At 44.7% G+C, this 12,261-nt stretch overlaps 1 protein-coding gene across 1 annotated transcript in view; it reads right to left on the bottom strand.

Annotated features, from left to right (window-relative positions):
- Nucleotides 1-12,261, bottom strand: part of LOC135512746 (yjeF N-terminal domain-containing 3) — a 78,830-nt gene that overhangs the window by 4,304 nt on the left and 62,265 nt on the right. Inside the window, exons 2-5 of the mRNA XM_064935082.1 lie at nucleotides 9,285-9,393; nucleotides 3,055-3,165; nucleotides 571-684; nucleotides 206-356 (exon numbers count right to left, since the gene is read on the bottom strand). Coding sequence (XP_064791154.1) covers nucleotides 206-356; nucleotides 571-684; nucleotides 3,055-3,165; nucleotides 9,285-9,393 — 485 coding nt within the window. The remainder of the gene's footprint in view (nucleotides 1-205; nucleotides 357-570; nucleotides 685-3,054; nucleotides 3,166-9,284; nucleotides 9,394-12,261) is intronic.

Genomic DNA, 12,261 nt, shown 5'->3' with positions numbered 1-12,261 from the left:
CTCCTGAACTAATTTAGGCTTGCTTAAACAAACGGGCTGAATAATTATGCAATGACTCAATTTTTTCTATAAAACAGTATATAATGTATTTGTCTTGAACCAAAAAAATGAAAAATACATTTTAATCCCAGTTTGTAACAATAAAATGTGATGAAATCCAAGGGGTCTGAATACTTTTGAAAGGCACTGTAGCTCGCAGCCTTACCTGAGGGCATGTCCACACTGGCGATGGGGATCTTGACCTGCTTGAGGGTGACTAGGATGCCAGCATAGGGCTCCTTCACATCTGTGTGGTCAGTCTCTGGCCCCAGGATGGCATCGATCACCAGGTTATAGGCATCGTTGATCAGCTGCACCTGAACACACAACCCAAACTCTGATCAATATCTAGAAAAGAGCTCTACATTATTCTCCCAGCTCCAGCAAGCTCAGCCGGGGCCACATCCAGTGAGATGCAGGTGCTCAACTCATGGTGCACTTGCATAAATCAGTTACATTTGCAAATGTCAAGCTTAATTCAAGGATGAATGTGTCTATAAATGTCTTATAGTCCTTTGTGATGTTGCTCACCTCTGTTGGGAGATAGGAGAGGAATGGGATGTCCATCTTCTCACACTGAACTGTGAAGTCCTGATGAATGGTGTTAGGAGTGCGTTTGGGATAGTAGATGGTGGGCTCATACTCCTTTTGGAAGGAAGGAGAGAGGCGAGAGCGAGAGGGGAGAAAGAGGGGAAGGGAGAGCGAGCGAGGGAGGGAGGGAGGGGTAGGTAAAGAGAGAGAGCGAGCGAGAGAGAGAATGACAGAGAGGCAGTGCAAGTATATCAAAATGAAGTATAGCAATGAATACATGCCCTCTAACAAGGAGAACATTTATGAGAGGATGTACGCTGCTGTTTTTCCTGCCCTCTCTCTCGTCTGTCTGTGTATAGTAAATCAGGGCTGGATAGATAGACTGACAAGGCACCCCTCTGATTAGCACAGCACTGTAGGCCTCTAGCCCTCAGGTCTGGAGGATGACTGAATTAGACCTCCATGGTTAATGATAGACGTTTAGGGAAAGCCAGACACCTGTGGCTTGTGTTGTTAAACAATGGACACCCGTGATCTCCACTGCTAATGGACCTCAATCCCAGCAATTAATAGTCAATGTGAAAGGGCCTCAGTGTGCTGCTGCTGTGCTTTCAGTGGAAGGCCTGGCTGGTTAGATGGTTGCGTAAGGAGGAGGTACTGTAAACTAGGCAGTGAGAGGTTCAGGTCTCTCCATCTCTGACTAACTGGCCCTGGTCAGATTCAGATGGGGAAGTGGTCTGTCACTCCAGACGTCAGTCCACACGCTCCTGAGAGACATTAAACCAATCAGACCTCAACATCGGGCCAGAGAGGCCGGGGAACGGACTACTGACGCCATCTTTCGTTGCTGCAGCTAAAGTACCCAGAGAGAGATGTCCCCTCTGGGTTGGCAGCGACCCCTCTGTGATCCCCTAGTGCCTTGACCTAGAAGAGGTTACATCATCAACGTCAGCCAGACGTACCTCAGTGACGGAGGCACCGTCAGGATGCTCTCTAGCGTCAACAAGCGTCATGGAGCAGGAGTACAGGAGACATGAGGCCTATGACTACAGGTTACAGACAGGTCACAAGCCTTTTCCTGTTGATGTTAAGCATTCCCGATATTGAACTTCCTCTCCCTGAAGGCATTCTGGGTTGGCCATGAAGGAGCATCATCCCTTTAGTCACAGTCCATTGAGATTCACGTGGTTTTGTCAAATTGGAAACAAAGACCACATTGTTGAATCTTGGGGATTCATGTGTCATGTGATAAACAACTTGATTCTTTCAGACGTTGAGGCCAAGGTGTTTTTTCTTCACTAGAAACATAAAATAACCACATAATGTTCTGAAAGAACTGTGGAACATCATGTGCATTCTCCCTTGCGTGAACAACAAGCTGGACTAACGTTCACGGTCATAATGAATCATATTCAGACAGAATCTGACAAAAATGAACTTTGACTCTTGGAATATTTGTCTTTTCCATATGCAATATTTTGGTTTGGCATTTAACAGTGGAATGAACCAAGGATGCATGCCAAACACATGCTAGCTCGGTGAACACGGACGGCCAGCTCAGGGCCGCGGTGCAAATCAGTCCGGCTTAGGTCATTTGCTCCGGGGCTAAATAGTCAGCTACTCTCTGTTTAATCTAATCTACAGTTCCCAGATCAGAGCGAAAGACTATGGTATTATCTGCTGCGGTGCACTGCCTCTAAAACCTGAACTAGCAAATCCTGCAGGGAATAAGAGTAATGCCACGGTCAGGGATTCATCGACCGATGATACGTTTTCTTTGGATCAAAGTTATGTGGAAATGCTTTATGCATTCCCGGGATCCTGGTGTAAAATATATCCGTGTGTTGACCCCAGGCCAGGTCGCTGCCCCGAAAACTTCACAGACAGTCATCTTACAACTTTAACAGATTCTGTCAACGCGGTTTTAATCAGAGATATTGACACTTCATAAATCTGGCATCTCAGACACATATGGAGATGTTATATAGATACATTCTGTTCCAAGGCAGGGAAACCAAAGCACGTCTATGGTTTCCACCACATAGAATAAAGATGGTAGATTTTCCTCAGTAGATCACTGGTAAATCCTTGTTCAGATTGTTTTTAGTTAGTGTAATCGTCTGTAATATTGCAATTAATGCATGTACACCACAGAACAGCATTATCCACAGTCATGCAAACTAATGTGACCATGACATCATGTTACATTACCGCTGCCAACTGTAACCAGACAGTATTTAACGAGGGTAACGGTATTTAATGAGGGTCACAATGAAATGATGTCATTGACATTTTCAATCCCGTAATGGATCAATTAATCATGACTCAGATGACTATTTATGGGAGTTGAAATGAAAGTCTCCTAATACTGCAATTAAACCCAGTGAACCATTTGTTAACTTCTAACTATTTTCTGATATTGTCCACATGGCCATGTGTGTGTGTGATGCCTGGCGGGTGAAGAGTCTATTGTGGTATACTTACGAATATGCGCAGGTGGCGGGCACACACCAGGCCGATGGAGCCATTCTGGTCAGGACCACAGACCACCAACACTGTCGGCTGCTTCTTAGCCAGGGAGGTCAGAGGAAAGGCCTGGAGGGAGGTGATTGAGTGAGTGACGGATAGAGGGAGGGAGGGAGACAGAGAGTGAGACAGACATCACCAACTAGCCTAGCAGACTCATTGTCCAGTGGACGGGTCATTCTATCCGCGAGGCTGACCTTCCATCACTGTCAGAGACTCTCTCCTTCTCGTGCCAGGAAGTCCATGCCATGGCCAGGGGAAATAGCACCCAGGTCTTTTTTTAAAGACAGACAGCCCAAAACGCATTAAAATAACCCTGACAGGAATGGAAACAATACCAGAGGCGGACGCCACAGGATGCTCCCTTTAAATAACACACTACTTTCAATCAGGCCTGAGCCATGAGTTTCCCCACTAGGCTACTGGCATCTCCACCTCTCTGTTTTACAGGGGCACAGCACATATCCTAGTAAATCCCCTCACACGTCCTTAAATGAGGCAGCAGGTCTCTAACACTTTCCTGTTGACTTAAGTGGTCTAATCTTCCTCCTCACGCTAGTGGAGGCTGGTGCGAGGAGCAATAGGAGGATGGGCTTATTGTAATGGCTGGAATGGAATAAATGGAACAGGGAGACAAACATGTGGTTTCCATATGTTTGATGTGTTCAATACCGTTCCATTCCAGCCATTATAATGTGCCCATCCTCCTATAGCTCCTCCCACCAGCCTCCTCTGCTTCACACACGCCTAAATAGAACCAGTGGGGGAGTGAATCATGTAGCTAGTGTTGCTAGTGAGAGTGTCTCACCTCACCCCGCAACGCCTTCACCAAACCAAATGTTGGGTAAAGGCCCCTATAACCGGAACTCTAAATGGAGGGGTACATTACAGTGCAACAAATGGAGCCGTACTCTAATTGCAGTATTCAATTAATACAGACTTGAAAGCATTAATTACAGTAATGATGCTGGGAGAGGGGAGACAGCAGCCATTATCTCTAACATAAATATTCTGTCTGGGAGCAGATACACTCTAAATTAGATGGAAGAAGGATGGTAATGACAGCTCAGGCCCATGAGTCGGAAGCGAGAGATAGGCTCCATTTTCTTATCTGCGTGGCTGAAACAGTTTCCTGGTGTATCTCCCACTGTGCAACAGGATTTTGGTGTGTGTGTCTCGATGTGATGGCACCCTCTCTGACTTGTTCCCCTGAGGTAAATGCAAAGGCTAATAAGCACAATATAATGACCAGCCATCTTTGATAGGAGTGGAAGTGGCATTCAATATGAACATACTGTGCAGTGGGAAGCCCGAGTGCCTTTTACAGCTGCTTTTAGGATTAGGATGGTTTTAGGATTAGGATTTTTGCAATAACAGAGTGATTAAAGAGCTAATGTCAATAATGCACATCCAGTGGGAAACCAGAAAAGGCTAGTTTTAGAGGAGCACGATAAACAGAGAAACCTGGTCTGGATTTGGCTATCTGTTAGGGCCCTTCTGCCCAAACCCAGACCAGGTTATCTGTTAGGGCCCTTCTGCCCAGCTCCTGGCTTCTTTCTGGAGGAATGCTAATACAGTGCATTTGGAAAGTATTCAAACCCTTTGATTTTTCCCCACATTTTGTTATGTTACAGCCTTAATCATTTTTTTAAACAATTATAATAATTACAAATCTCATCAATTTATCCACAATACCCCATCATCCTTCTTCCCCCCCCCCCCTTAAATGATTTAGATGCACTATTGTAAAGTGGCTGTTCCACTGGATGTCAGAAGGTGAATTCACCAATTTGTAAGTCGCTCTGGATAAGAGCGTCTGCTAAATGACTTAAATGTAAATGTAAATGTAATGACAAAGCGAAAACAGGTTACCTTATTTATTTCAGTATTCAGACCCTTTGCTATGAGACTCAAAATTGAGCTCAGGTGCATCCTGTTTTCATTGATCATCTATGACATGTTTCTACAACTTGATTGGAATCCACATGTGGTAAATTCAATTGATTGAACATGATTTGGAAAGGCACACACTTGTCTATATAAGGTCCTACAGTTGACAGTGCATGTCAGAGCAAAAACCAAGCCATGAGGTCGAAGGAATTGTCCGTAGAGCTCCGAGACAGGATTGTGTTGATGCACAGATCTGGGGAAGGGTAAAAAAAAATTCTGCAGCATTGAAGGTCCCCAAGAATACAGTGGCCTCCATCATTCTTAAATGGAAGAAGTTTGGAACGACCAAGACTCTTCCTAGGGCTGGCCGCCCGGCCAAACTGAGCTTCAGGGGAGAAGAGGAAGGAAGTGACCAAGAACCCGATGGTCACTCTGACAGAGCTCCAGAGTTTCTCTGTGGAGATGGGAGAACCTTCCAGAAGGACCACCATCTCTGCAGTACTCCACCAATCAGGCCTTTATGGTAGAGTGGCCAGACGGAAGCCATTACTCAGTAAAAGACACATGACAGCCTGCTTGGAGTTTGCCAAAAGGCACCTGAAGGCCAGGCACCACAGGCTAATAGGGATGTTTTTCCCTTTACTCTCATCAGACTGAAACGTTACCAGTTGAAAGTATACATGAATACAATGTAGTATTGTATTACAAGTTTTATTTATAAAACATTTTAAATATGCAAATAGGCAAGCCCTCCTTAAATGGCGCTAACCTGTTATTCAACACATTGCTTCAAGGCAGGTTTTTTGTTTTATTGTGATAAGACACTCAATGGTCAGACTTTTACAGATCAGTTTATCAAAATATTGTCATTTCATTTAATTATTCAAAAAATCTCGTCACATGTTTAACGGATGCATATTTTGAATATATTTACACATAAAATGACACTTAAAATCAAAACGACAAGATAAAAAAAATTAAAAAGCCTCTGAAAATATGACTATAAGTCCTAAGACCCTGTGTGTGGAATAATGTAAATACACGTCCTTTGAAGCCTGAGAAAAATGAATTGGCGCAGGGGGAACATGTCATTTTTAGAAAATGGTTGATAAAGATGCTAATGCAATTAAAATGTACTTTCCATAAATATGACAATTTATGACACATTAATTAGACTTATGTATAGATATCTTCTAAACGGACAAATAAACATCAAATATACATTTGACATTAGCACATTTGATACATTTGTTTCAAGCAATAGAGCATATGCTTTGAATACTGGTCTGTTAGGCAGTTCTGGGCAAATTCTCATATCACTTTACTCAATTTGTCACATACAAGGATTTTTTGTATGGCTGTTGAAATGTGCAGAACATTAATCAGCTATGCCTGCCCCATATGTAAGGCCCTCTTTGAGTTGTTGCTGGTGCAGCTTTACTCTCTTGACTGTGTCATGGGACCTGCGCCTACGCTTGGCACACTCCATTGAAGAAAAATCAGCTCTCACAACATGCCTTGCATCCTCCTCTCTGATTGCTTCCAGTGTCACCAATGTGCTGTCAAGCCACAATTTGTTCATCACATTTGATTTAGCAGTGGCTCCCTCATTGAACGTGGTTACTGCCATACTGCCTGCTCCGTCAATGTGGCTTTTGCCCACAAAGACAGTTTTGGGGCATCTGCGCCGACGCAGAGTTCAGAGTTCAGACAACCATTTGCTTTCTGGGTTCCTCCGTGCTACATCCTTTTGAGGACGTTATCATTTGACATCCTATGATATACAGGTACCATTTTCTGTGCAACCTCTAAAAATGTATGGCCTCCAAGGTTTGTGACAGGGTGGATCTTCACTATTTTCTAGGGCTCGCAGCAATGCACACACCTATCCCATAGTTGGAAGGGAATCCTCTCATGCCAAGTGCCATCAAATTTAGCAGTACGTCCAACTGGCGCACAACCGCAGACCATGTGTAACCACGCAAGCATAAGACCACCACATCTGGCTTCGTCAACTGCGGGATCGTCTGAGACCAGCCACCCAGACTGCTGATGAAACTGAGGAGTATTTCTGTCTGTAATAAAGCCCTTTGTGGCGGAAAACTCGTTCTGATTGGCTGGACCTGGCTCCCCAGTGGGTGGGCCTATGCTCTCCCAGGCCGGGGGGGTTTTACTTGGGTCATCGAGCTCTAGCGACTCCTTGTGGCGAGCCGGGTGCCTGCAGGCTCACCTCGGTCATCAGTTGAACGATGTTTCCTCCAACACATTGGTGCGGCTGGCTTCCGGGTTAAGCAGGCAGTCATGTTTTGGAGGATGCATGACTCGACCTTCACCTCCCGAGCCTGTTGGGGAGTTGCAGCGATGAGACAAGTCAGAAAATGGGGAGGAAAAGGGGGTAAAATAGGAATAAATAAATAAGATTTATGGGTAAAAATTATAAAGTGTAAGAAAAATACATACACAAGGATACACAGACACACACACGCCCCCCCCTCACACACACACCCCCCCACCCCCCTCACAAACACACACACACACACACACATATATAAATACAGCCACACACTATTAATGGAAGCTGCACAGGATAATGAATATGTTTTACGACGGACATGTCGACATATTGAACACATCCTGAGTAGACAGAACAGGGACCCAGGGACAACACACTCCAGCGTTTACTGCTCCATGGAAGCAGAACATTATTTGTCTCCCCTGGTGTTGAAAGGCTTCCCAACCCAGGCTGAACGCAGGCGCCGCTCCACACGCACTCCAGCCCAGATCACAGAGGAACACACCGGAGATGGACCCGTCATGGCCCGTGTGGTTGCTGCCGGGGGGATTGGATGTCTTTGGACGTATGGGGGGGGGGATTACTTGGTGAAAAATGTATCTATCTGGCAACTGCAACGACTGCAGTGAAATCTTAAGGCCCTACTACTGCACTTTTCTTCAATAACAGTGATGTCATGCATGTGTGTGCAGAAGTCCCAGGCCGATCCGGGTCGAGCCAGGCGCTGTTTGTCTAGCTACGGTATGTGTGCTGCGGCTGTGTCCGCTCTGGCCATGGACCATTGGCTGCTGGTGATAATGGTGGTAAGGGGATGTGGTTGAGGTAATCAGACTTTCTCTCTCTCTGAAAGGAAAGTGTCTCATATGTCTGGAATCTCAGGGAACATTTATCACACCACACTGGGTGCCCGTGGAGCAAACGACCGCAGGGTTAAACCAACCAACCGTCTGGTCAAAGGAACCTCGTGTGTTCCTGACAGCTCCACAGAGACGCACTCCAGACACTGCTGCTGCTACCGCTGACTACAGGCAGTCTGACTTGGAGAACTTACACACGCACACACACACACACACACACAAGCTAAAAACAGACACATGATACATAAGCAGACACATACACGTGCTAACACACACACAAAAGGGACTGATAAGGGGCATGTGGACTTGCCAGACTGGCTCCCAGCTGAGCAGATTAGTCTCTCATCAGACAATCAGGCCAGATAGAGCCTCTGTTCACTGATGTGCCTCAGGGTTTATGGAGCAGAGACACAGCATTGTTGAGGGGGACAGTTCTCCCACAACTGTAAATAAACACCCACACTCACTGTTTTTTCAAGAATACAGGGCCTCCCGGGTGGCGCAGTGGTTAAGGGCGCTGTACTGCAGCGCCAGCTGTGCCACCAGACACTCTGGGTTCGCGGCCAGGCTTTGTCGTAACCGGCCACGACCAGGAGGTCCGTGCGGCGACGCACAATTGGCCTAGCGTCGTCCGGGTTAGGGACGGCTTGGCCGGTAGGGATATCCTTGTGTCATCGCGCATCAGTGACTCCTGTGGCGGGTCGGGCGCAGTGCACGCCAACCAAGGTTGCCAGGTGCACTGTGTTTCCTCCGACACATTGGTGCGGCTGGCTTCCGGGTTGGATGTGTGCTGTGTTAAGAAGCAGTGCGGCTTGGTTGGTTTGTGTATCGGAGCACGCATGACTTTCAACCTTCGTCTCTTCCGAGCCCGTATGGGAGTTGTAGCAATGAGACAAGATAGTAGCAACTAAAACAATTGGATACAACGAAATTGGGGAGAAAAAAGGGGTAAAAAAAGAAAAAAAGAATACAGAGAACAGAACAGTCCCTGTGTGTTCCCTAAATCTCTATTCACGGTTCCTAGCTATTAGAAAGTTGCATGGGTTTGAAATACTATTAATACTATTAGGTGGAACAGAATCTGGGGAATGAGGGATGGATGAAATGGATGAATGGTCCCAAAAAAGGTGATTATTGGAAAAGAATACCTTGGTGATGGCGATGGCACAGGCGTGCCCCCAGATCTCTATGAGCTGCTGCTGGCCAAACCTGTAGTCCCTCAGCAGCTCCGTCTCAATGGCTGCTGTCTCCACTTTACTGTAGGGAAACACAACACCGATCATTAGCATCATCAATCAGATTCAGTCAATCACAATTCCATTATATACTGCACTGTTTATGCATCTCTCAGCAAACTGGAAATAAACCTCAAAAACACATGTTTTGCGTGTTAGATTACAGTTTTTTTCGATTGCTAAACGACAGTGGACACAACTGGAGTCACATGTGCAAAACTCTAACTACAGTCTGCACAGCAGCAGTTCATGTGGACCAAACTCTAGTTCGTTTTTCATTGCTTGAACACAGTTTTCAAAACTCTACACACTTATCCCATGACTTTAACCACAACCTGCACAACACAGTGGATTTACAGCACTTTGTTCAAATGCTAACACACTGCTGTCAAAACTGTGAACCACACATTCAAAACGGAATAGATTTCAGCCTTGTGCCTTTCAAACACTGCTGATTGCAATTTCAGCTGAAAGGCTAAGCAGGTGTCTTGTTTTAGACTTGTTAGTGAACACACACACATATTACAGTATATATAGATAGAGCTCAGAAAGACTCATTTTGGAAATGGAACAAGGAAGATGGGTTCGTGGAGGGAGAAGGGTGACAGGGAGATGGCGGATGCGTGGAGGAAGACAAAGAAGACAAAGAGCTGTTATTTCAGATGAAATAAGGGCTACACTTATAGACCATGTCGTGAACCATGGTCTCTCATTGAGAGAGGCAGGGTTGAGGGTGCAACCCAATCTGCAAAGATCCACAGTGGCATCTGTAATGCGAATTTTCCATCATACAAACAGGTGAGAGTTACATCCTTACAGTAAATGAAAACATTACAGGAATCTATTTTGTATTGCAATTATAGAATATTTACACAGATATATATTACAGTAAGTTTGACTGTAAAATATATTTTTACAACAGGACCCAAAGGCTGCCCCCAATAAGGGGAAGAGGAAAAATATTTTCAGATGCGCAGGAAAATGCTATTGTTGACATGGTTGTTGTCAACAATGCAATACAACTGCGGGAGATTCAAGATAGAGTGCTGGCTGATAATGATATATTTGAAAATGTTAATTCTGTCAGAACAACAACTATTGCTCGAGTCCTAAAGAAACACCAAGTTACAATGAAACAGTTATACACTGTACCGTTCGAGAGAAACAGTGAACGGGAAAGAGCAAAGATACCAATATGTCCAGGTAAGACGTCTGAGGTTACGTACACAGCTATACAAAATATTTACAGTAAAAACAAACACTAGCATTTCTACAGTAAAATTGCGCACTTACTGTTTTTCAGAGAGTAATGGAGGTGGAAGCACTGGAAAGACCACATTCATTTGTATTTATCGATGAAGCTGGATATAACCTTGCCAAAACACGGCACAGAGGAAGGAATGTTATAGGTCAAAGGGCCACTGTGGAGGTTCCAGGCCATAGGGGGAAATATCACCATGTGTGCTGCCATGGCCAATGATGGTTTGCTTCTCAACACACCACTCATTGGCCCATACAACACAGAAAGGCTTATAGCTTTCCTAGAACAGCTCTATGCTCAACTAGTGCCAGCAGAACAGGGGGAGCCAGTAAGAAACCCCCAAGTTTTTGTCATAGTTTGCGATAACGTTGCTTTTCACCACTCTGCAGCTGTCACAGATTGGTTTGCAGCACATCACAGATTTATGGTTTTGTACCTGCCTGCATATTCACCCTTCCTCAACCCAATAGAGGAGTTTTTCTCTGCCTGGAGGTGGAAAGTTTTTGGTCACCACCCACATGACCAAATGTCTCTTTTGGAAGCCATGCGTGCCGGATGTGAGGACACAAGTCCAGAGGACTGCCAGGGATGGATAAGGCACTCCAGAAGGTTCTTCCCCAGGTGCATGGCAAGAAAAAACATTAGATGTGATGTTGAAGAAAACCTGTGGCCTGATGCTAGAGAGAGGCAGGATTAGCCCCTCAATTATTTGTTCGAATTACAGTATGTACTTTTAGTTTCTACCTTTTTTTCTCATTACTGTAATTCCGTAAATTACTACAGACTATTGAAGCAAACTGCTAATTTTCATTTACCTTAAAGAATTGTTATGTTCTAAAAAAAATTATAAATCATGTGAAAGAATGTCACTCTTTTCTTTGAAGAAAATATTACTTTGTATGAAGTCACTGAAATTGTTCAAACTGTAAAGATGAAAAGTTTGTATTTTCTGTATTGGTGTTTGATGCTAGTGTTTTTACTCTCAGTGTGTTCTGAGAGACAGTGTGTGTTATCTCAGTGAGGGTTGTGCATAGTGTTTGGCTGCACTGAGCGTGTTTTGAGCCATGTGTTAAGAGTTGTGTTGCTTGGAATGAGTTTTGCAGGTGATGTGAACTGTTTAGCTCAGGTGACTGTTGGTAGTGCAGACTGTAGTTAGAGTTTTGCACATGTGACTCCAGTTGTGCCCACTGTCGTTTAGCAATCGAAAAAAACTGTAAATGCTTGGTTGGGGATTGTCTGAGGCCTGAAGTCTTTCCGGTACCAAGTTTAAGTTTATGAAGTAGGTATTTACATGGCACTGAAAGAGGGTGCTGTCAGGAACAAAATGATTGGCACCCTTGATAAAGATGAGCAAAAACAACTGTATATAATAAATAATACAAATACTGAGTTATAAAATATGCTAATTTTTAACTAATATAAATTGCTCAGAGAAAGAGATTTTAAAAAAGATAGGGGTAAAGATTATTGGCACCCCTTTTTTCAGTACTGCAGCACCCTAACCTTGCGAGGCACCCGAACCTTGCGAGGCACCCGAACCTTGAGAGGCACCCGAACCTTGAGAGGCACCCGAACCTTGAGAGGCACCCGAACCTTGAGAGGCACCCGAACCTTGAGAGGCACCCGAAC

This window comes from Oncorhynchus masou, chromosome 24, assembly GCF_036934945.1.
Source record: "Oncorhynchus masou masou isolate Uvic2021 chromosome 24, UVic_Omas_1.1, whole genome shotgun sequence".
Lineage (NCBI taxonomy): Eukaryota > Metazoa > Chordata > Actinopteri > Salmoniformes > Salmonidae > Oncorhynchus > Oncorhynchus masou.
The sequence above is the reverse complement of the archived record's forward strand: the minus strand, read 5'-3'. Positions and strand labels throughout refer to the sequence as shown.